Source organism: Strix aluco, chromosome 8 (genome assembly GCF_031877795.1).
Source record: "Strix aluco isolate bStrAlu1 chromosome 8, bStrAlu1.hap1, whole genome shotgun sequence".
NCBI classification, from domain to species: Eukaryota; Metazoa; Chordata; class Aves; order Strigiformes; family Strigidae; genus Strix; species Strix aluco.
This window is the reverse complement of record NC_133938.1, coordinates 5,608,491-5,634,476: the sequence shown is the minus strand read 5'-3', so window position 1 is coordinate 5,634,476 and position 25,986 is coordinate 5,608,491. Positions and strand designations below refer to the sequence as shown.

Below are 25,986 nucleotides of genomic sequence, written 5' to 3'. Positions count from 1 at the left end.
AGACCCCCTGCTTGGGTCCTGGTGGAAAGCCGTGCAAATGGGTGCTCGTTACCAAGAGCAGCTGGAGAAGCAAATGCTGCTGGCTAAGAGAGAAATACTCTCCCTTGTCCAAACACCTTTTCAGCACCCCAGGCTGTCTGGGTGAAGGGGCCCTTCGCCCAGGACCCTCCAGGAGCTCAAGGCTGATGGGGAAAAACCCTAAATGTTGCCTTTTTTGTGAATATGCAGCTTGTTTTGTGGGGGAGAAGAGGAATTGCTTCATCCCTCCAGCACAGCAGCTGCATTTGCTCACGGGGAGGGGAAAGCACTGGGTGCACCCTCCATTTTCTGGTGCCAGTCAGAGCACCCACCATCAAGGTGGTGGGGTGCTGCACTCCACCTACAAACAAAGTTTACATGTGCTGTCACACAGGAATGACACCAGACCAAACCCCCAGAGCACGCTGCCTCCTGCCATATCCCTGGCTGTTACAGGGTGGGGGTTACAGAAGCTGGCAGCAACATGGGCTGGGGAGGTGCCTGCTATTCCCCTGGTACCCCCAGCCACATCCCCGCTGCTGCTCCTTGCGGAGGAGGTTGCCATACTCACCACGCAGTAAGCCACCAGGGCCCCCTGTGCAAAGCCCGCCAGCACATCGGTGGGGTGATGCTTGTGGTCTGACACACGGGACAGGCCGGTGTAAAACGCCATCATGATGAGGGTGAACTGGAGGAGGGGACGGAGCAGGCGGGCTCCCTTCCACGTGAATCTGGCCTGCAGATAAAACTGTGGAGAAGAGAAATTAACTCAACCTTTTTGTTTTTGAGGGCAGCAAAGGAGAAGCTGTGCCCAAAATGTGCATGCATGGCAGTATCCGCTCTGTGGGGCTGGCCATGGGGCACCTGCACCCCTATAACTCAAGGAGCAGGGAGTTGTCAAAGAAGAATGATGCTCTTTGCAAATGTGTGTCCTCTATCACGCAGAGGGGAATGGAGATGGAGGGATTTTAACCCCTGGAGAAGGGGACGTGGGCAGAGGTGGGTGGGTACAGCCTTCCCTGGTGAGCCAGAGTCAGGAGCTTTGGACCCACCATCTCGGCTCACACCATGGCCCCACTTCAGTCTCCACACAACCTGCCATCAGGCTGAGTAAGGAAATTCCTCCCCACTGCTATTTAGTGCACAACAGAAGCAAAGTCTCAAATCTGGGGCACGCAGGACCCACGGCATCTCTCAGAGGAAAAACAGGAATCAATGCAGCATGCCACACCTCCAGAGCCAGCCCCAAGAGACATAGCCACAACTGCTGACAACATGGAAGCAAAATGCAATCCTCTGACATTGCCATCATGTTTCCCAGCCCTGGGGTGTGCAGCCATCCCACCGCATGGCATGGGAAGTCACTCCTACCAAGCGAGGGTAAAGCAAAGTCCTGGCTCGACCCAAAAAGACGAAGCTGACGTGACGTCAAATGGACATTGTCCCCCTGTGACTATCTCGGGCCCGTTTCCGTTTCATCCGGCGGGCACAGCCGGTTCCTGTGGGAACCGGGAAGCCGGGCGGGAAGAGAGGACAGGAAAACGGCAACCCGCTGCCCACAGATGAGCGGGACCAGGCGCAGTGCGGGAGGAAGGCTGCGGGAAGGGAGGGACACTGCAGAAACCTTGCGGCTTGGGGAGGAGAGAGGCACTCGATGGCTCAAAGAGTGTAAAAGTGCCTGGCAAATGCTGCTGGGCTCCTGCAGCTTGGATCTGCTGCCCGCGGGCTCAGCCGCAGCAGGTATGTTCTGCCTGTTCCTAAATGAAACACTGGAAGTCAGACCCAGCGCACTCTGCAACATCAGAGGGCTGGAAAGGGGTTTAATATCCATTTACGATTCCTTTTACACACCCAGAGCAGTTTACACTGCCTTGATATAAAAGGGAAAGAAGCTCTCGCTGGGTTCCCTGAAACCACAAATAACTTAATGACACCATTTACCTATAAAAGCAGAATTAATTGGAAAGCTGATAAGGGGGAAGCATCGTTTTGGCCAATTTAATGTTTGGCTGTTGCATAAACATTATATTTACCCCTTTTTGGAAAGAATACACAGTGGGTTCTTTAGAGGAAATGAACTATCATGTGATTTGAATGGAGCAGATGCTCCAAATTACCCAAATTGTTAGCCAATTAACATGGAAGAGAGCAGTACCAAAACAGCTCAGCGCTGGCTAATGAACATTACAATTCTGGGGAATATGTCTGCAAACCAGCTTGAGTCTGGGAATGAAGCCACGTCACCACAGCGCACACCCCACACCATGCAAACTTGTGGACGCGATGCTATGGGACAAGTTACAGCTCTCTAGATCCCCACAGCAAACCCACGCTGATGTAGCCCAGAGAATGGACCACTGGGCTGGTTCTCAAGTTTGTGATGATAATTTCTATGCTCGGGAGAAAGATGAGTCGATAATCAATGTATCAAAATTAGGAGTCATGTTCTGCTCAGAAAGATCTAGAAAACATAACAAAAACCCCCACCACCAATGAGGAGGTGCTTTCCCTCCAGGTAAAATGCAGCCACCACTGAGCTGGAAAGCTGGAGCTGTAAAATAGCACAACCCCATTCTGCACAGTCACTCGCAGTGATTTAACAGCAGGCACTTCATCCTGAAAGCAAATATCTATGTGGTCATTAGCAGGGACCTACATTTTTAGTTTGCAATTCTTAGGCTGTCTGAATTTTCATTGCCATGATATTTGTGCACCCAGTGATCTGCCACTGACAATAAACTATGAAGGCAGGATGCTCCTGGGAAGTATTCAACGTGGTGATAGAGGGAGTTGGGGACACTGATGTCTTTAAATATGACTCCTCAGTGTAGCGACAGTGTCCCTTGAAAAAACAGCATTTGTGGAGAGTAGCATTTTTAAAGCACACAAAAGATAAAAATATGCTTCTATTGCCATGGTTTAGCCTCAGGGTTATTTTCATGTTCAAGAGTCTCAGCCTGGCCCAGGTGACAGTGCAAAACTTAGGTTCCAGTATGTTGTTGCAGAGCAAAAGTAGCTCCAAGTATTATAAACTATTACTCTTAGTTCTACCAGGAAGTCTTGAAACCTAACGTCTTACTTCAGTCTCGAGGCTCTGTCACAACAAACCCCTTAAAAAAAATTTGCTGTTGGATAATCTGACATTTATCACTTTTACACAGCCTTGACATCCCCTCAAACCATTCCATCCCACAAACTTGGACTAAATAGTTCATCTGTAGGCGAGGAAGCAAAGTATAAATTAAAAATTAGGAATAAAAAGCTAACCCTGAGTTTGAACACACAAAGCAGACACTTTTGGGGCTGAAGCAATTAACAATTAAATGTGTTTGTATACTGACTCGCTCCTTCCAAAGCACAGCTCTGAACTGTGTGTCTAACCTGCACATTTTAGCCCTGGAAAAGGTGTGCAAAGGCAGTGTGGCACCATAAGGGTGTGCTGGGTGCCGCCCAAGTCCCCAGCACCTAATTCATGCCCACACCTGCATATCTCGGAGGAGTAAAACCCACTAGAATAGATCCATCTCAGACACCACACTATCAGTGTGAGGATCTTGATCAAGCTCCTTTTACTGCCACAATAAAAGTCTTGGAAAAATTACTTTTTAGTTCCCCATTCATAAAGAAAAAAAGGAAAAAAAAAAAAAGAGGATAACAGCACTTTTCATATTCCACAGGCATGTTATGAGCATTCAGTACATCAAAAACTGTGCTCAAAGGCCAGAGTGCTGAGGATCCTCCAAGTACTTTAGAAGTGAGCCTCGGGGTGCTACAAACTTTGCCTCTGCCCTCAGTATGAAAGAAAAACCTAGTTGATAAGAGAAGGTCAAAAAGCAAAAGGAGGGCTTGTGGGCTGAAAGGATCAGGTTTTCCCTAAAACAGGAATTTGTGCTATTACTAAGAAATGGGAATTTCCTGGCAATTTATCTGAAAACCTGCTTTTGAAGGGGTTTTTTTTTGAAACCTGGGAGGAAATCTGAAGAGCTGCCTGCTAAGGACTGCCAGATTTGGATTGGAACGTGGGGCTGGAGGGAGCCCTTCCTGGGAAGGGATTGAAGAGCAAGACCACAACTGGGTCATTTCCACCACAGACCATCACAGGGCAGCAAAAGTCAGGAGGAGCATCAACAGGAGCAAGGGTGGATGGAATGAAATGGGATCACACAGAGCAAGAGTTATTTGGAGCTCCCATCCACTGTCTCCTGGCAGAGGCCAAGTTACCACAAAGCAGATGGCTTGAAGGACGTCACATTGCTCTTCTTCTGCCAGGGGACTTCCACAGTGCTGGTGGGGTCAGCCTATCACTACATGCAACCCCCAAGCAAACCCACTGAGGAGGAGCTGGCAGGGTCACAGACTAAAAACATCACCTCCAGCCTCCCGGGGCTTTTCGCCACCCAGAAATTCTGTCCTGTTCACACTCTCTCCACCACAAGGCTGAACTCCATCAACCGCGTCCCTTAGTCACAGCTAAGGTTTCCTTCTGGGAAATGGCTGGTCTTGTTTCTGTCTGACCTGAAGTTACCTCCATCTCCAGCCCCATCTGCAAGCAGAGAGGTACCCAAAGCAGTATGAGGCCAGAACCCCTCAAACCCAAACTCACCCCGGTGTAACACACTGCCCTGGCTGGGCAAAGCCAGCTGGAGGAAGGGGAACTGCAGAATTCAGTTTTTAGCACCAAGATGGCCAGGGGACAAGGACAGGAGAAGGGCAAAGACTTCCCAGCATGAAAGGGATGCGTTGTTTGCCTCTTCCCTGCCTTTGTTGAACATACAGCATCCTCCCACCCCATCACGAATATCCTGTCAGCTCAGCAATGCAGTTCACACCTTGGCCCTGGCCTCCAATGTAATTCCAGTTTATTCACATACTTAGGTCACCGCTGAACTTGACTCCAGGTCCACAACTACCACAGAGTTTCCTTCACATGGGCACATCATCACTTAGCAGCACCAGGGCACTGGGACCTACATCCACCCTTCAGCAAGAAACCCCAGTGAAAAGCCTCATGCTCACCGCGTTACACAAACCAAGCAACATCTCTAGCTGATTTTCCATATTAATCAGAACACACTAAAACCCATTCCGATCTGAAGTCTTCAGCCTCACCTACCAACTCACATTAAATATGCAAACTGCCCTGTTTTACTCTCATTTTATCCAGAATCAGCCAACTGAGGAATATTAATTTAGCTTTTCTGGTATTAATTTAGCTTTCCTGCATCCTCTGTGTGGTTAACTGTGATTTCAGGCAACTTTGTGCTGAAAAAAATTCCGCATTGTGGGCTCACGTGCTCACAGGGGGAGTGGAAAGCATCCATTGCTCTCCGCAAAAGACTCCCCTCATCCAGCAAAACAAAACTGAGAGGTGTGGGTCAGGTCCAGAAGACTGTGTGGAATAAGCTGTTACATACCTCCTCTTTCCTCAGCTTGCTATAAATACATATTATGGGCTCACTCAGCCAAGGAGTAACAAAGCAAGGAAAATTAAGACAAAGAGGATTACCCAAGCGTAATTTCCCCTTTTAAATTTTTTATACAAAAGCCTGATGTTAATTGGGTATTCTTGGTGACAAGGAGGCTGTGAGAAACTTAGCCCTGAAGTCTCAGTGTTTAGAACTAAACCCCAGGAGATTTTACTGTGTTGCAAACACCTTTCCCTGGGACTTTTCCCCCAGAGCCCTCCAGGGCTTGGCATCTACTTGCATTTTCCTACCAGGAGCCCATGGCCAAACTGCTTCTCCTTGGTGGATACCACAGGGCACTGCTGCTGTGCCGGGCAATGGGAAATCCGTGGTCACCCACCCACTGGCCACCAAATACCTGGACAAAGCCCCATGGTGTACACAAAGCCCCGTGGGATGCATGGGAATCCAGGTATCTTTTAATAGACCAGCTAAAGCTTTCTGGCACCCGTCTCCATCAATTGAAGCAAACTTGAAAATATTATAATTCAGAATGAGGTCTAAGAGTGAAGCCAGGGAACGCCAGAAAAGACGGGAAGTGACTTATCCTCGAAGTATGAAGTATTGTTCAATAGGGAATGCACTCAGGATGCGGCTGATCAGCCAAGCCTCTGCAGCACACGCTCGGCCCCACAAACACCCACACTCCGCAAAGGCCCACGGCAAACTCCTGGTACCCAAAGCACCAACAGCAACCTGCTGCGGCACAGCCCTCGCTTCCCAGGAACCAGAGAACAATCATTGTGTTTTGATTGAGATTATTCCCTGATTAAATCAATCAAACCCACCTCCTGCAGGTGCTGGCATGGTGGATGCCACGTTTCCAACCAGGCTTTCAAAACCCCACTCATTCATTGAGCTGGGCAAGACAGCGGGTTTATTTTGCATTAAATAAAATTCCTCTGGATTATTATAACATTTTTTAAAAATTATTTTTGGATACTATCAGCCTTTCCAACACAACAGATTTTCTGCCTCCCTTTTTCTATGAGATTTTTCATTCAGGTTCTGGTGGTGGCCAGGGAGAGGGAGTGATGGAGAGCAGGGTGCTGCTAGACGAGTTAGACTCATAGAATGATTTAGGTTGGAAAAGACCTTTAAGATCATTGTTTCCTCACCTCTGATACACACTGTGTCATACTGTCTTGTCTCAAGTTGCCTTTTTCTCCCTTCAATTTATGACTGAACACTTGCTTTAATTTTTCCTCTGACTTTTTAAGGCACAAGGCAACTGAACAGCTGGTCAGACAGAGCCTGCTACCAACCTTATTCCAGGTTTGGGACAAAGAAAAAAAAAAAAATTCTTAAGGAATTGGGTATCAAAACCCCTCCATAGAGAGGGATAAATGGAGCAGCCTGGTGTTCTGAATCAGTGGGGAGAGGGGCAAAGGCTGCAGAGCACTGATAGCTCAAGTGCTCCCATATGGGGACGGGGAAGGGCAGCAAAGAGAGATCAGAGGCAGCTTTCTGCTCCAAAGCGTTATGCAGGAGCTAGACACCACTTTCAAAGCCTGCTGCAGTTAAAAAGAAGGTCAGGCAGCAAGTATTGGTGCAAGGCAGTGCTGGAAAATGAGCTATGAAGGTTTTCCATGCATCCCATGGGAATGCTGCAGCCATGCTGCAGTTTTGGGGTCTCCCGTACACCCCCTGCCACCAGCACTCCCATTTGTTTCTTGCCTGCTCTGTAACTGCTGGATTTTCAGAAAAACATGGTAAAAAACTGGCAAAGCAACATGGTCTGCCTAGCACCTTGCAGAAACAGAGTCAAGCCCTGGTGACATTGGGCAGCCACCACCAAAGTGAGCGGGGTGGAAACACGGGGAAGGGGCGAGCACTTGTCCAGCTGGGCACAGCTCCCTAGGTTTTTCCCTACCCTGAAGGATGCTGCAGGACATGATCCTGTGCAAAAGGTAAAGCATCGGGCTTGGCTTACAAAAAAGCCTGGGAACAGCATCTCCTAAAAGAACACCTGGAAGCACAACCCAAGTCTTGCTGAGTATTTGGAGAGAAACCACCATCAACTTAATAGGGACCGGCAGTCCTCGCTGTTTCCAGATGCCAGGCTCGAAAGCATCTCAGGGCTGACTTATCTGACTGCCCACAGATCTCCACAGAAATAAATAAATGCCAGTGTGAGTGATGGTTTCCAAACTCAGCTCAGAAGGTTTTGCAACAGCAGTGGTGGAGGGTTGAGCCTCCTGCGAAGCATTGCTGGGGCGGCTCTGCATTGTAACACAGCTGGGAGGAAACAACCAAAATGTTTACTGAAGGAATTCAAAAGTTTTCCAAGAACAAAAAAAAGGGGGAAAACAAGGAAAGAATTTAATATGCCATCACCAACAGCCTGGAAATATTAGTAATTGAATTATAGAAATTGCTCACAGGGAAGGGGGATCCAGGGATGAGAAGGCAGGAGGGAGAAGTGGTCACTTATCTTTTCAGAGGGTCAAGGGATGAGGGGGAAGAACTGCTCATAAATAAAAAGCTCACGTTTAATGTTTTTATCAGTGTCATGCTGTTTCTTTGCTTGCTAGGCTGAGCTTATAGGAGATGGGAGGGGAGGCACAAATCTCAAAAGGAATCCAAAATCTTTTTCCTGATTAAAAAAAAAAAAAACACCCAAAAAACCACCAAACCACAAATCACTATCCAGATCCTCCCAAAATGCTGCTTGCGGGTCCAGCCCCTCGGGGGGCATGGGCAGTATGCCTCCTGCAGCCCCGGCAGGAAGCACCTTGGCAGCCGCCCCGGCCCCAGCCCCGGCACAGGAAGGGTAGAACCATTTCTCACTGACAAAGAAAAACAAGTTCCAGCCCTCCGCTCCGGATCCAGGCAAGCAGAGGCTGCTCCACCTGCTCAGTGGAGCACATTTGGGAACCAGCCTTCACCCCCCCAGACAGAGCCATGTCGGCCCATCTTCTTTCCTCTCCATGGATGCAACATTTTGGCTTGCCCCAGACTCTCCCCAGTGGAAACCTCAGCGTGGGGTGAACAAAATTGCACAGGTTGTCCACAGATTTAGTAGGATTCGGATTTAACTGCAGCCTTGGCTACATCCCAAAGCTGCATAGCTCAGCTATCACCCCAGGAGTCTCCATTCTAAATAACGCCACAGGTGCTGAGAGTGGATCTTTCCACCACCGGCTTGTTCAGGCTCTTTTTTTCAATCGACCCGCTATCTTCAACGCTCATTGTGCCATTATTGCTACTGAACATGGGTGAGTGCCTTGGGAAAGGGGGACAGGGGATAAATCAGTTCAGTCTCAAGCAAGGCTGAGGTTACTTACCACCAAATACAGCATGGTGTAGAGGGAGAAGGATGCGTGCCCGGAGAAGAAGGATTTCCTGCAAAACAAAGCAGGTGCTAAGAACCAGCCACTATGATCTATAATCACCATTATAACTTTATGTGTAATATGGTGACTTGTCTGCTGCTACCAAGAGGGTGCCAAAGCAGAGGAACCCACAACCCCCAGTCTTTTGGGTTATAAAACCCCCATTATCCGCCCTGCTTGCTCATGAGGCAGAAAGCGAACGGATGGACAGGATGTTCGCATTGTTCGTCCCTTCCTGGTCTACTCGTGGGACAGCAGTTATTTCCAGGATAGCCCGATAACTCATCGTCTTGCCTCAAATAACCAGGAAACCGTAAAGAAATAAGTGAGCAGCTTCTCCAGTCACTTAATGTGAAACGCCCCTGGAAATGTGAAAATTGAGCATCCGATGGATTTGATAGAGAGCTTGAAGGGGAGGCGCTGCCAGCCCTGCCTGTGTGGAGCCTCCTTGGAGGAGAAACCCTCTGCTTCGCTGAATGGGACAGCTTAAGCTACTCACCATGAGCTCAACTCTTACGGTGAATTCCCACATTGAGCAAGTGCTCGGGGAAACAATAGTGTAGGAGTAAAGAGAAAGGAAAAGAAATATTACTCAGCCAAGTCCTGCAATTCCCGAGGGAAACTGCCCGTCGCTGGCAGATGGAGTTACAGCCTTTGCAGAGAAAGCAGCATTTGAATCATCTATTGCTGGCAGAGAAATCCCAGGATGTATTTAGCATAAGACACCATTTTGGTGGCAGCAAACCATCACTTTGATGCCATGGGCTCTCACCTGGCTTCCTGGACCTTGCTGTCGCTTCCCCTGCAGGTGTAGTTTTGGATGTAAACTCCCTTAGCACAGTTGATGGTGGAGAAATCCAAATCACAAACTTCCAGGAAATGCGGCCGCAAGCGCCCAACGGACACTTTGGCAATGTCTGTGAAGGACTGGCTGATGGCGCAGCCAAAAACGAAGCAGCCCACCTGCTTATAAAGTGCTGCCACGTAGGGGTTCTGGATAAAGGAGCGCGATTTCTCCTTCAGGTAATGGATGCGGTAGAGCTCTCCCGTTATAATCTGTGGGGGAAATGCAAGAGCGAGGTTAGAAAGCAGGAAAGATGCTGTGCAAAACCAGTGATTGCTGGCAAATGCAGGGTTGAGACAGCTCCGAGCATCTCGAACCAGGAATCTGTTTCCACAGTGAGCAAGGAGAATCCATAGCCCAGCATCTCTCCATCCTTCTCTTCCCTCTCAAGAAGAGATTGCAGAGCTCGAAATGTTATTTATGGAAAAAATTCCATAAACAAGAACAAAGAAAAAAGCAAGATTTTGGTTTAGCATATAAGTATATCTTTACAGAGGTGAAATAGTGCCCCAGATCTATACCAGCATAGTGGAAAAAAAAATTTAACATAAACCAGTTTAAGAATCAGTGTATATTTGGGAAGGAGAGGCCAGATCCACTCCCTCTTATCAAACTGATTTTGGAGGAAAACAAATGAACAACCTGCTTATCTTCATCTCTGAAAACCATGAGCACAACAGGGGAAGATCCAGAAAGCCCCAAACTTTTTGATTCTGGACCCAAATTTGCCACCACCAGACCCATTTCAAGCTGCTCAAAGACTCCGTAAATGCCATCTATTTCTGGACATTTCAAGGGGTCTTGCCATTGCATGGCAGCAAATATGTTTTTCTTGTGTCATGGGTGCTGAAGTTTGACAATACAGGCATAAATCACCGTCAGGGAGCAGAGGACCCGGCTTCTCATAATCCTTACTCTTAAAAGGTGGGTTAATGAAAATCAGGCTGTGAAATGAAGTCCAAATGTCTCACCTCTCCCAAAGAGGCAAAGGCTTAAATTGTTCTCTGTCACGTTACACACCTAGCTTTGGAGCTCCAGATTTACAGCTTTAGGATTTTATTCATTACTTTAAATGTTTTTGTACCTGAGTAATAAATCGAGGCTTTTTTTTTTTTTTGGCTGCCCCCTTGTCCCTGCCCCTCTCTAGTCACAGGGACTGTGATATGTAAAATTAACTGTCAGAAAAATGCCTTCATGTTAATCCCTTTCTGAAGCAGCCAGCAATATTCCTCCCGGCATGGCAGCCTGCCAGCAGCATGCAGGAGACAAGGCTCCCCTGCCTACCTTTTTTAAAAGCTTGGCACAACCTTTGGAAACTAATAAACTGGAAAAGTATGGCAATTAGACTAAGAGGAGATGAAGCTGTATCATTGTTTGAACTCATTCATACCATGGCTCAAAAAAAATAAGGTTGACCTAAGGCAGCTGAAGCTGCAGCTAAACAGGCTTTATCAAAGAGAGATACAGCTATAATAACAAAAAATAAAGGCTGAGCTAGAGTGCCCTGCTACCATGCACAGAAATACTTTGGGTGGCTGCACAATCATTCAGGGTTTATGTGTCATTGCTGAGCTTTACTCTTGGAAATCTGGTCATGACCAAGAGTTGTTTGGGGAGCTGAAGCTAACCGGCTCCAGCATCATTTTAATCCTCACAGACTCCAACGACCATGGTTTATCTCCATTTTGGACCACTTTCCAGCGTAAGCTGGCAGCCAGGAAATCTACTGGCATGAGAACTGCAGAGGGAGGTTGGAGCATTTCCTGCTCCTCTAGCAGGAGGCAACTTCAGGTTGTCCAGGATGGACATAGAGACTCCTGTACAAGGACACGGCCACCACCTGCAGCCTCCCAAAAGCCTAAATTCACAAGAAGGGGAGCTATGAGGCTCAAAACTCATGGCTTTTGCAGAAAGGAGACGAGACGAATTAAGGATGACATCTGATACTGTCAGATGTGCCATTACTCCAAACTCACAAACAGATCCACATAAACCCAAGGCTCTTGACCTGGGAAAGGCATGTGACCATTTTAAATAGGGACCAACAAAAGTCTGGGGATTAATATTTTTCTCTCACCGTTGGTGGTCTGGGTAATTGCATATATGTAGCAGATTGTAAATTGGAGACTTCATTCCCTCGCTAACATGCTGCTGGGCAGCCATGAACCCTCCCTGCTTAGTTAAAGCCATGGCTCAACCTTAATGAGAAGCTAAAAGTGGGTAAACTTGTTTTTTGGGCAGTGCTGTCCCAGATAAAGCAGGACGGTGAAAACTAATGCAGCACAGATGTGCACAAACTGAAAGGACATCCTGAAAAGAAAACAAGTCTTAAAGATATTAAGCTCTTCTTATGACTTGCACTTCTGGCGAGCCATCTGCATGGGACATATGCCATACCTATGTGATGGGCACAGCTCCTGGGGGACTGTCACACACATTTAAGAAAGATGGTCACTAGAGAGAAGCCAATATCAAACTTCCCTGTCTGTGAATGTCTTCTGTAGACTTTTGGTTGCCATGCCCATTTTATCGTTATTATAAGGTATCACCAGAAATCTAATTAGCCTGTAATTACTTTTAGAGCTTTTCTAATCATTTGTGTCTCTGGTGTAACGTTCTCTGTGTTTAATCACATTGAAGCGTATCACCTTCAACTGTAAAACAACCAGCTAATCCAGCTGTGTAACTTAGATCATCTAGGAAATTAATTTTCTTTGGTATTTTTCATAGGCTTTCAAGACCTATCATGTGTGGGGAGACATGGGGCACCACAGCAGCAGTACCCATATGAGGCTCAGGAAGAGAAAATGTCACCTTCCCCTGGCCATTCCAGGGACCATCAACATGCTTCTGTGACAATCAAATTAACCATCTTCCAGCGAGAAGTGCAGTCAGGAGAGATGTGAGAGTGCACAGCCCAGGGCCACAAGCCTCTCCAGGGTCATCTGCACAGAAATTTGCCTGAAGTCAGTAAATATATAGGTATTAAAACCAAATGCATATCCTCTCACATCCTGATCGAAGCAAAGGTCTTCGCCTCTGCCGTTTACTTAATGAGCACTCTGGGTGTCCTCAAGCCATTTAAAACATGACCTGGACCTTTTACCCTGGGCTAGACTGCCCGTGACGCCACGTAAAGCGAGGGCGTGAAATTTTGGCTGCACCATCCGAAACGCCAGCTCCCTGGAAGTCCTCATAACCGCTGTCCTGCCCTTCGAAGGCAAACGTTGTGAGTGAAAGGAGCAGAGTCAGTGCTTTGTGGATTTGGAAGGAATTCCTATTATGCTACAGTAATTCTGGTATCTGGGTTACATCTGAAAAAAGAGGTCAGGCTGACTTGAATTTTCCATGCATGCTGCCATAGCAAAGAAATCTGTTGCTTCAATTCCTCGTTAGCCATTTGTATCACTCAACAGCAAGTAACCAAGCTTTTGAATTTACCTTATTAAGTTACATTTGTTGTGGGCACAGCGAAACCAGGGCAGAAACATCTCATTCTTTGGGGATTTTCTTTCTCTTTTAATTGACCTGCTATTTTGAGGTAGAAAGTTGATGGATCACATAGGCAGCTGATTATGTTTCCAGTTTCTGTTCCAACTCCTGTATTTGCCACTGCCTCATTACTGATCAGAAGCACACTCCGCATGGAGCCGGCGTGCCGATAGCTCAGGCAGTAATGCGAAAATGAGAGGCTTTTTCATTTCGTTTTTATGGCTTTTCCACACTCGGGGGTAATTCACCTGCAGGGTAAAATTCTGCTGTGTTTATAGAATTGGGGGTCTGGCACCTTTCAGACTTGTTTTGAGGAGGAAGAGGGCATAGGAACAAGGCAGTTTTGGGGACCTACTAAGTGACCTAAGTGAGTATATGTGGTCAGGAAATCACGGAGGTATTCACAGCATGAAGCAGCAAGGTTGAGGATGGGGTATTACCAAAGCAGGCACTATGCCATGCTAAAATACCTATGGCCCGTGACATTGTTCCTATGAGGAAAGATGAAAGCCAAGAGGGGAACAAGTGCTCCTGACCTCTCCATCTCCATCCCTGCCAGCTGAAGGACCAAGAGGAAGACAACATCTCTGGGAAAGCACCTGCACTGTGCTGGCAGCAGGTGAAAAGGAAAATGTAGGTACTTTTCATAGGGGAATTTCATCTTCACCTGGAAGCATTTGACCAACGACCAGGAGACAGCTCTTGCCTTCTGCCCCAGCACCACATACATGCTGGCATAAGGAGGCTCAGCTCCATGGGCTGAATTCAGCTTCTTGGCTGACATATAAAGCTCTCACCGTGCAATTGTTTCCTAGCACAGCTCTAGGAAAGCTGGCAGGAAAAGAGAAATGAGGAGGCATTGGCAAGGTGGTGCATTAACTACTTTTTACAGAGAGGACTCTGGGAATACACTCCCCATAGAAAGTTTTAATTGTCTTTTTAAAATGGCTGTAATATACAACTTCTTAAAAAGCTAATACTAACCTGTGAAACTTTTCCAGGCACCGGTTAGCTGAAAAGATGTATTTTTTTTTTTTTTTTAAACCTTATAAAACAGGCAAATACCAGGAGTTATTTGAATAGGGACAAACCATGCCAAGTCCTTACTGACATACAAGTCTTCTTGCTTCTACTCTGAACTCTTACTGGAGGGTGAAAAAGCTCTTGTGGCGCTCACAGACTTGCCCAAACAGCTTTGGGCCTGTTTATGGACGTCAAGAGTAATCTCGTTCCTCCCATTACAAGCTTTCATTTGCAAATTTACTGCTCCACACTTACACAGAAGTCCAATAATTCCAAAGGAGATGTGCACCTCAGTAGATAGCATGGACACTCTGGTAAGACTGCGTTAAATTCCCAATGCCAACAGGACATTGGTGCCATCGACTAAAGAGGTGACAAAAAGCCATTGGGAATGCCCAAGGGACAGGAGAGGAGGTTTTGGAGGTGGTACTCACAGCGAGGATAGCGATGAGGATGCCTGCAGCACACAGGACTGCATCGTTGATCGTCTCCATCGTCTTCAGTGGGTACCTGATGCTGTCATCGTCGCAGTAGAAGCCCCGCTGGTAGGGCTGGATTGTGCTCGTTTCAATGATGAGGAAGGGCAACCCAGCTAGAGAGAAGGGGAGACAACACCAAACCCATCAGCAATACAAGCAAACATAAGCAGCTCACCAAAAAAAAAAAAAAAAAAATTATTCAAAAAGACCCAACTAGAAAAATCACGCAGCACCATTCCTGATGCTTTTCTTTCCATATCGCTATCTTTTCAAGGGGAATGGCATTGGGATTTGTTTTTCCAAGTTGCTCTTGTGGGGAAAAAGCATCTCCTCTGTTATGGTTATCAGATGTCTGCACTGCCTGGTTTCAGTTAAGCCTTCTGCATTGCAAATATTAACTTACAGGAACGGACCCCTAAAGCAATCCCTCTGCAGAAAGCCATGAAAATGAATCTGGCACTTTTCTCCGGGGAGGGCCCAATGCTCTGCCGAGCGCCCCATGGCAGAGCAGCCCAGAGCTGTGCAAACAAACACTGGAGGATCAAGTATCAGCACAGCTTCTCCTACCTGCTCAGCCCAGCTACACTCCATCCCCATTACTTTTATGCCTTTAAAGCCTTCCTTGGCTCCCTCCTCCTCTGTTACAGGGTGTGTTTGTACCTACTAGTGCCATAAGACTATGTGCTTTGAGCAGCTGTGGGACACCCATCCTTGACCCATCCATGCAAGGGGAAGCCCAACCAGTCCATCCACAAGAGTTGCTGAACTCCCATCAGAGCCTGTTCACCTTCAAACACGTTAAAGCCATGTGAAATCTGTTTTTAAATCCTGTTTGTGAACCCTCTGTGCAGGAGACCTGCATCTGCGCAGCTTGGCTGGACCTTTGCACCAGGCATGGATGAGATATGCTCAAAACCATGGGGTGATGGGTTAGGACACACACAATGGAGGAGACACCTTGAAATTGATGCACATCTGTAACTCCATATTCTTCTAAGTCTTTCAGAGAAATACAGCATTGCCTCAAACCTGGAAGAAGACCCCTGGGGTATTTCCCAGCCACGATGCTACCTTGGGTAGGGCACCCTCCTTCCCTTTGCCTCAGTTTCCCTATCCATCTTCATTATTAAGCCCGTCACCAAGAGGAGCGGTACATCCCTACCAAAACAAGCCCCAAATTCCCTGAAACCTGTGTTCAGGATAAATCAGAAACCACAAGGTACAGGAAACCCTTGTCCTGCTTGCAGAGTGAAACCCAGATAAGGGGAAAACAAATGCACAGTGGTTAAAGCTGTCCTTGGGCCAAGACAACAGGTCTCACACCCAGATCCTATAGAAAGCACTAGGGAATATTTGTCAACCACTAACTTTCTTAAGAATCTGTGGGTTTATTTAGACAGCTAGAAGTCTATGACATCAGAGGGTTTTTTCTTCTAAAATTAAAAAAAATAAAAAAAAAGAAGTGCTGTTTGTTGGGTTTGACCTAAATTTGTCCACGGTACCTTTGTAATGATCACAGTCTGCTAGATGTGATAAGCAAGGGTACCATACAAGTTAAAAAATGTCATCAAAATAATGTTCCCCATCTCCATGTGAACCACTTTCTGTATTTCACTTTGCACAATCCATTTTGGCTCCTTTTCCTCTATGTTAATAGGTTTGTCTAATCCAGGATTAATAGCAGGTTTTGTTAGTCTTAAGAAAAAGGAAAATCTCCATCATCTGTGAGCAGGCACAACCACACACAGACCTGAAGCCTCTCAGGTACCCAAGAGTGGCCAGGGCCACTGCTTGGGACTCCTTTCAAATCCTGTCTAAAAACTCTGGAAATGGGTTAACTGCAAGTGCTGGGCCCCACGGTGCTTGGCAGAGCAGGACAATTTCCACAACACGTGTGAACTAGCGAGGAAAGGTTTCAGAACCGCCTGTCCCGCTCAGGTTTGGTAAATAAAATCGGACATCTCATGTGAATCCAGTTGATCTTCATTCCACTATTTAACTGTTTTGATGCCTAGCCAGCTTGGCCCCAAAACGTGCCTCTGATGCCAGCAATCCAATATTAATAGGCCACTTAAAAAATCCTTAAGTTTCCCAATGAAAAATTGCAGGAGAAGCGCTAATGTCGCTCGGTGCGATCCAATTTCACATGCACTTGAAGCAGCAGCGTAACAGTTGAACTCAGGGAGTAGACATGCCACGGTTACGTGGCTTATTGTTATTTCTCCAGTTCCTCTTGTTAATAGCTTTCACATGACAGGTCTGTAAAACACATGTTCCCACAGACAATAAAATACATCTGAAAGCTAAAACTGGCTTTAAAAAAAAAAAATAAAAAAGAAGACAATAGTGTTCCTATATATTATGTGAACCCAGGAATAATAAAGATTTGTTTTCCCTTCATTCATTGAACAGCATGGGGTAGTATTTCCGCGTTTCAATTATATGTATGCTTGCCACAGCTATAATAAGAGCATAACTGACCTATATGGTATACATTTTCTTAAAGTGCACATAGGCATAGTTTAGAAAATCCAATGGTTTTGTTTTCTCTCCTACAAACTTGTGGTTTAGCGGGATATTGCCAATCAAGTCTTGACGTTTTTCCAGCAAAACAGTAACCTCAGATTCCCTTTTTTTCCCCTCCCCCCCCCCCCCTTTTTTTTTTTTAACATGAGAAACATAAACATACTCTCCATAGTTGAACGGATATTACTTAGAAGACATAACATGCCTTTGATTTTGAGGGCTGGGTGAGAGACTGCTCTTTCAGCCATAATTACCCAAGGAAGAGAATACCCCAGCCCATGGAGAATGGTAAATTGTGCTCAAGATGTCTCTTCTTCCACAAGGTTATTTCTTGGAGGACGGGTTGTCTAAGTGACTGGGTCACCACCCACATTTTTTTTGGCAAGGGGGTTTCAGCACGAAGAAGCCTGTAGCAGTGCCAAAAGGCAGCCAGAGAATGGGTTTTGCAGAAAAACACTACAGAGGGAAGTCTGGAGGAAGACAGAAAATTAAAGAGATGCCTTTGAGATCCCTCAGCAAAACACCACAGAGATGTTATTCACACTAGATCTGCTAGAGGCAAAGGTATCCAGAAGTGGGGCTACAGCCCACACACCCTTGGAAATAGAAGACAAGCAGCATAGGGTTGTACCATGAAGATGGTACATCTGGCCTCATCTCCTCTTCTGCCCCAGCCTACCTCTCCGATTGTGTGTTTTTAATTGGAAATTCAGATTATGCATCCCTGGCCGCAGTGATTTGCATCTACAAATTTAACTGCTGAATCCCATAAAGGTGCTAAGTTTTCAAATGCCACCACTTCTCATCCCTACTCACAGTACAAAACTATTGAGAATACAAGAGGTACATTTCAGAAAATGGTAACGAATGGTGACTTGCATCAAAGTGAGCAATACAGTACATCACAGGCAAAAAATTACACTGACTTTGGGGATGGTCACTCTTTTCCAAAAGTGGTCCTATTTGGCCATTCTGTCTGTGGCTACAACTCACCTACGTGTACAGACCTACTGCAAAATCTTTAGTAATGCTGTAGAAGGGCCTCACATCCTCCTTAATACTGGTATCTCCATGCTGAGATATTACATAGCAGCGCGTGGACCATACCCCAAGGCATGGAGGCAACCCTGGCACACCCATATAGGACTGTGCAACCAGAGAATACTGTTATCCCCATCTCACAGAGGAAACTAAAGCACAGAACAAAGGGATTTTCTTATTCCAATGCAAAAAAAAGGCAAATGGAGCTGAGATTGCCTTCTGAATTGTAACATACTTCACAAGGTGAAGGAAAGTTTTTTCTCCTTATATAAAGGGGATTTTTTGCTTTAATAACAGAACAAGGAAATCCCAACCACATGCTTTTATCTAACTATGCTGTAGGAGATCAAACAGGGCTCCAAACCATGAGCATAATAGAAATCTCTTGGGGACTGATCCTGCCCCATCCAAATGGGCTCAGCCCCGCTCTGAGCAGCGGAGAGCAGGTGTGGACACTAACGAATTGTGCGAGTCACAGCAGGATGCCATGGGGCTGGACATTGAAAAATGATGTTGCTTTTCTTGGGAGGAAGTCCAAATGACTTGGTGACCTCTAACTGCTGGTGTCCTACGCCAAGATATTTCAGTGCAGAGTTTAAATTTATTTGTCTTTCCATTTAATAAAGCCAATCAACTTTGGAAATCTAGCACCAAGGAAAAAACATTCTTTTCTTTGGTCAGCACCTTTATTAAGAGGCAATTAATAGGCAATAATCCTGAGAAGGCTGGCAGCATGAAAGCTAAAACCCCACCACCAAGCCTAAACAAAAACCCTTGCAAAATCCCCATGTACTCTCTGACCAGCTTGAAATGTGCATAAAAATCAAAGGCACAAGAAAAAAGGGCTCTGTGTTGGGTACAGCACTTTGAATCTCAGTCTTTGAAAAGTTAATGCTTGTGCAGATTTAATGGAGAAAAAAATTTAAAGAAGGGGATAAGCTTTCGTTGGCCAACCATTGGAAAAGCAGAGGGAACAGGAGAGGCATTTCTGCAGTGACCCACCCATGCAGCTCATCTTCCCAGCCCAACCTTCACCTTTGCACTAAATTAAACACCATGACGGTCTTTTTTTTTTTTTTTTTTTAAATGTTTGGTTTTGATGGAGGTTGGCTTTTTTCCACTAGATCTTCTTTCAACCCTGCAGGTCAGTGGGATGTTGCTGGCTATCTCAACAAAGCAATGGTAATTTCTAACAAGCACTCTGATGTGTTTGGCTGCTAGTGTCCAGGCCCTGGGCATGTTTTTAAGGTTTCGGTAGATTAGACATCTAGTTTAATAAGTGAAAAAGACCATTAAATAATTTGGCAGGGCTGAGCAGGGTATCCAGTTCCTCATTGAAGACACACTCTGTAAATATTTGGGTACCTACAAGAGACAGGCTTTCTATTTGAAGTACTTAGTGGCTGATATTGGGTACATATAAACCTTATTTAGTTTACAATATTTGTACGTATTTTAAAATGCATAAAAACTAGATAAACCTATGGCAGGCTTTTACTGAGGCCTTAAAAGTTGGCTTCCCCAACTTTTAGAGAAGAATTACAGCACTGCAGACCAGTCTTGGCAGCTGCTGCAAGAGTGAACAATTCTTGAAGCCAGTTAACATTATATATGTATATCTATCTATCTATATGTACACACATACATACACACACACACAGATAAACACAAAGAATAGAAGTATTCCCACATTTCCATCGTATCAGGCATATGCTGCCAATCACAATAGGGACTGATTCTGCACCAGCACCAACAAAATAGGTGGCTGAAGGGAGCAGTAGGAGCTTGGTCAACTAAAAATAATCTCAAGGGACCTGATCTATAGCCCAGTAACAGCCAAAAGAAGGATCCCACTGCAGACTGGATTGGGCCATTATGTTGAGATTTTTAAAGGTCTTGAAAACATCTGTGATACACCCCCTTCCCAGTGGTTTTTGACTGAATCTGGATACTTGAGGCCCACGTATTCACAGGAGACAAGTAGGTTAACAACAGAAAAACAGAGTACCAACAACTCTGTTATTTTATTACCTGCTCAGTCTTAATTGTTCTTCACCTTGGTTCCAGCAGTCCAGAAGACTGCTCTGTGCATCTGCCTATATTTTGGAAACACATCTAATATCTTTGTTTGCAAAACAGATTCTCATTCAACTCTATTACAGTTCCACTACTCTCAGCTACACAGACACATGAGGATAGAAAATTTTCCAAACACACAAACAAACCCTAGACTTTACTGTAGAACAGGTACCTGCTTTAGAGTACTAAAGAACCTATAAACAAGGATCAGCATATATTGCATTTCTCCGATTTGACCCGTTCGGAAAAGTCCTAGGACACAATGGATTGATTGCCACAAAAAACCAATACATTAGTTCATTTTCTACTTGCTGTAGGTTCTCCTGTGTAACTCAGGCTAACCTTTGCGGTTGCCCATGTCAATCTGTCTGGTGTCCTTCCTATCAAGAGGGTGACATTTCCGTCCACTTTATTATTAGCTGTATTTTAATCAAATCATAGGAACTTCAATGTAAACCCTTTTTAGGTCCATCAGCTGCTACAGAGTCCAGAAGACTTCCTAGTGGGCAGACACAGGTTCATTTTGACCTAAATGATGATATTTTCTGGGTTCTTAGTTTTTTTGGGTTTTCTTTTGTTTTATTTTTTTAATAAGAACTGGTTATTCAGGAATGCTGGGCAAAATGCTTTCTCATGCCTGCTAGTGCAATAGCAAACAAGAAGAAAACCAAGAATATTCATTTTCTATATGGACAACCCTATAACATTGATGACTCCAAGTTGCAGAGGTATTTAAGAAGTGCCTCTAAAAGAAACCAATGGTGGTAGCAGGAATGACAGGTCTATCTACCTGCTGCCCAAACCCATCATGCAGAGACTTACCCATCCTTTGCAGTAAATACAGCCCTGTGCAGCCTGGAGCATGCTTATTGACCCAACCATCCTGGGAGAATATAATTATAGAAAGGTTCTTGGTCACAGATACTTTAAACCAAATGTCAAATTATTCTCACGCACTGCAAATTCCTCTGGATTCGAAACCTCGCTAGAATGGCTTCCTGATGCGGCTGGAGCACAACGTGCCAGCCCCACACTCCAAGAGCTCCAGATGAACAGGAGTGCTGCCATTGGTTTTGCTGGGAGAAATACAGCTTTTAGAGAGTAGCAGCCACCCATTTCCAGAGGTAAACACCACATACAAAGGAAGAAAGAGTAGAAGGGAATTCTAAGAAGTGTGTTAAGTTGTTCCTCCTGGGAGTTTGGCATGAGCTGATGTATTAAAAGAGCTTTATATTAAAGTGCATGTGTATTTTAATACCTAAAAAATGCATTAATAAGAACCAAAGGTCTTATCCAAGCCACAGTATCTAGATGCATATAAAATTCTGCATCTGTGGGGTAAACCAGATTTAAGCCAGACTGGCCAACCAGCAAAAGTTGGAAGGGGTGAATATAAGAGACATTATCAATGGGAATCCAGACCCAGCTCCAGTCAAACATGATGGAGACAAAGCCATCATTTCACATTGTCTACAGCAAGGAATAAAATGCAATACACCGTGAAAACCCCAACATGTCAGCATCTTTTGAGGCACCTCTATACATCCAAGCGCTTTGGAAGGTCTCGCAGATATGACAAGTCTGACCTAGGATGACCCAGCTTGAATAGAGGGAGAAAAAAAAAGAAATTAAAAATGTGTCTGTGAACTCTGCAATACTAAGGGCAAACAGATCGTGTGAAAAATACACTGCGGCGACTATTATGTTTTCAATTACAAATGAAGCGAACACGGTTTACTTTGCCGGTCAGAGGGGTTTGGAACGAGCCCTGCCTCACCACGACTCCTCCAGGCTCTGCCTTCGAGGAAGCGCTCGGACCACTGTCCAGCCCTAGCAACACTTGTGCTGTGGGAAAGGGGCACAATACCCCATTTCTTTGAGGGAAATCTAGGAGCTTTCCCCCCAAACCGATTTAAGGGTGAGCGGGGCTGCTGCTCCTTATCATCTTTGTCATCCCACTGGCACACACTGGCTGCAAGAACTGTAATATTTCCCCATACAACAACAAATCTGCTCCACTCCATCAACCTCTATTCAAGAGGAAAGTTTTGTGGGCTGTAGATGTTGTTTTAATATATAAAATCTCAAGCAGAGACTCCTTATCTCAGCTTACTGCCTCCGAACACCACCACGTATAAGCCCTGTCTCCTTCTCTTTGCACAGCCACGCCGAACCTTAACAAGTGGAAATATATAATGGCAGCCAATGTGATGCAGTCGACAAAATTATCTCAATTATTTTTACATCTATAAAGGTGCAAAGCTTTCAAAGCAAAAATAAAGCCAGTTCACCTGGTCAACATCAGGTCCCTTAAAAAAATTCATCTGCTGAACTTTCCAAGCTTCCTCTCCCCCTTCCCGGAGCATCCCGGCCAGGCACTACAGCTGTAATTAAGCACGTTTTGGGGAGCAACTGCCCCTGTGCAGGAGGCAGCAGAGTCCACGGCCGCAGCGCTGAAGCCTGCCGCAAGTAGCTTTCTGACCCAGTTCTGTCAATGTACCTATTGTAAATGCAAAATCCTTCCTTGGATTTGAAGCAGCAGCCACCTGCATAAATAAGGCCAGGTTATAACTCTGTAACCAAATACAAGCACTGAAAGCTTAAAAAGTTTGTAGTCCAAAAGGCACTTCTGACCTCTTCCTAAAAGTTCACTAATCACTTTTAATTCATAATTTATTTCCTCTTAATATACTTGCTTTATAATACCCCCCTTTTTTTCCCCCTCCCTCTCCTCCTTTCTTTTTTCTGGAAGTTCCCCAGGAGAAAATGGTATTACACAACTCCCTTGATTAACTGGAAATGAAACTTTTCCCTCTCGGTAGTCAAGATTTGGTAGAGTTTCCAGGATATAACGCACGGTACACAGTGCTGAAAGAAAGGCAAAAAAACATGAACATGGGTGGAAATGATCCAAAGGCCCTTCAAGCCATGGGGGTTTGATCTCAGTGTTTCCTAGAGCAGAGCTCAGTAAGGCTTTGCCTATTTACCAATGGGTTAAAAAGGTGTAAGATTATCTCTTTTCTCCCTCCTCTGTATTTTGACTGCAGTTACCACATAGCAGTTACTACATAGCATAGAACCCTAATGTATAACAATACATGATATAACTGAGATTGCACTGGTACCCAGGTAATATTAAAAAAAAAAAAACCCATGCTCCTAATTAAAAGAGCTTTGTATTATGGGGTGGGCAGATGTGTGACAGCTGCTGCCTTGGCCATGCTGCCATTGCACTTTCTGTACAAGTTTGAGTTACTTTGGTGGAAAGTAGCTGAGAATAGGATACTTTGGTGGCAAGCATCACCTGCAGTGACAGAGGTGTCCACCTAAACGGAGATTTTTGGGGACAGCCCAGTTCTGTGCTGGACACCACCTGGGTGCACTTCTGGGTGCCTTTTATCCCGCTAAGAAACTGCATATTCTGCAAATCCAGATGATGTAGCAGTGTCATGGCAACACCTAAAATTTCACCACTCTCTTCTGCAAGCACTGGCACAAAGGCCAGCCACGGTGGGCACGTCCACCTTGTCACACCCAGCGTCACAAGAGCCCCTTTCCCACGCACAGCCCAAACCTCCCCGCCATGGCTGTGTTTGCAGCCAGGTGACATTTCATAGCCCTGTTTCCTTAGGGGACAGTATAAATCAAGCCGCATCCAAACAGTACAGGCAATGGCCAAGTCTCTATTCACACTGACTCAAGGGACACAACATGCACCGTGCTTTTTAAAACCAAAAATGGATAACTCCCATTTTCCCTTTCCAGCCCCCCTGTAACAATGCTGTGCCCTGCTGTCAAGAAACATGTGAATAAATTGGGAAAAAAAGGTTAAAGAAGCCCAAGGGAATAGCAGTCCCTTTTTCTTTATTGCAGTTAATTTTGACAAAGGCTCTTCTGTTTTCCCCCCCTTTTTTTTTGTTTTTGTTTGGTTTTTTTGGTTTGGGTTTTTTTTTTTTCTCCTAGAAGGGCTTCATGCCAAGTTGCATTATTCCTCTTCACCATGGTACTGCCATGAAACTCGCCTGGTATGTTTGTCTGAAAATCGCAGGTTTTCATGGAAATTGTTTTTATCTCAACAACTCCCTTTGTCACCTCAGACATGAAAAGAGGAGGTGAAGGGCTCAGACTCAAATCCGATCCCAGCAACAAAGCATCCGCAAAAAAGCGCCACAACCTTCCAAATCCAGCATCATGAAAACCTGCCCTCCCAACGGGGCAGAAACACTCCAAAAAACCTTTTACTACCTCCCTCGTAACACACCGATGCAACCACAGACACGTGCAACATGCTGCAACCCACTTCGCACAGCCTCCGTTTTAAACACTTTGAGGCTTGGGAAAAAGCCCATACCATCGGTGGGGTTGTTTTGAAGGATTTTTAAATGGAAATAGTTTCTTTTCTTGCAGCCCACCGTGGCAACCGGAGCCCGCTGGCTCCTGTCAGCGAGGCAGGAGCTCGGCAGCTCGTAGGGGGTGTCCTCTATTTCCAGCCTATTTACTGTTCTGTTGAGAAAGGCGCCTATAGATGCTCTAGTTCTCAGATGGGAGTTTGGAGGGACTCGGTTATTCAACAAACCAACCCTTTCTAAACGCTGTCAAAGGAGTGATTTGATGCCTTTCAGTGCTTACTATACAAAATGCTGAAAGACCAGCGAACTTCAAAAGCCACAGAAGCGGAGCTGGAGTTTGGCAGGAGTTCATTAGCTGCCTGTGTCCTTCTGTGTGTGGCTTGTAATTACATGCAGACCTGATGCCAAATCCTCATCTACCGAGGGGTACTAATTAACGTGCTATTGGATGATTCACAGGTAGCTAATGTCGAGATTTATACAACTGGTGTGCCAAATATCCCATGCTTTATTATTATTTTTTTTTAAACTGGCCTTTTTTCCCTCTTTTTAAGTTATTGTACAAGTGAGGTTTTGGCAGCAAAATTGGGATTGTCCAGCCTGTTCCCTAGGCCACACACTGGTGGGCCTGATTCTGCTGTCACTGTGCACCAGCATCTGCAGGGACACATGAATCCCTTGGTGCATGGGCCAAGGGCTTGCAAGTTGAACCACCTACTGTATTTTCCCTTCATATAAAGCATACTTTTCTGCTCCAAGAAGAAAAACTCTAAAGTTGAGGTACAATTTCAATTCCATACTTGCTGTTCCTGCTGCTTCTACCCTTATTCCTACAGGCAGTAAAACAATAAAGCAGGAGATTTAACAGCATCTGGAGAAGCTGAGGAAGCAGGTACCTAAAAATTATAATTCACCTTTGCGGGGGTAAATGTATACAAAGCTGCATCTCCTGCAGGAAACTATAACAGTTATTAGATCTTTAGACCAAAAACAACAACAAAAAAAAGTGCCCTTCTTTTCTTACTTGAGATCTGCATCCCTTTGCAGCCAGCTGGCTCCCAATGCAGCCCTTGGCAATTAAAACCTTGGGAAGTCAAACACAACAGCACGGAAACGAGCCTCTTGTTTTCCTGCTTTTTCATTCTTGTCTTGTGTTTGATCCCCAAACAGATTTCTGAAGCTACAGGGAAACCATGGGCCCAGTGGAGCATCTTGGCACTGACTTGGAGCAGATCTCCAAGCACACTGGTTTGCCACCACTGTTGGTTTTCCCATGGAGATCAGGAGACTTAGTCATCGTTTCCTTCTTTTGTTTTACTTTCTACTTTGCAAAAG

The 25,986-nt window shown here is 45.5% G+C and overlaps 1 protein-coding gene across 1 annotated transcript in view; it reads right to left on the bottom strand.

Annotated features, from left to right (window-relative positions):
- The window catches only part of PLPP3 (phospholipid phosphatase 3), a 46,164-nt gene that overhangs the window by 6,217 nt on the left and 13,961 nt on the right, over nt 1-25,986 (bottom strand). The window contains exons 2-5 of the mRNA XM_074831943.1: nt 14,612-14,769; nt 9,591-9,874; nt 8,771-8,828; nt 590-766 (exon numbers count right to left, since the gene is read on the bottom strand). Coding sequence (XP_074688044.1) covers nt 590-766; nt 8,771-8,828; nt 9,591-9,874; nt 14,612-14,769 — 677 coding nt within the window. The remainder of the gene's footprint in view (nt 1-589; nt 767-8,770; nt 8,829-9,590; nt 9,875-14,611; nt 14,770-25,986) is intronic.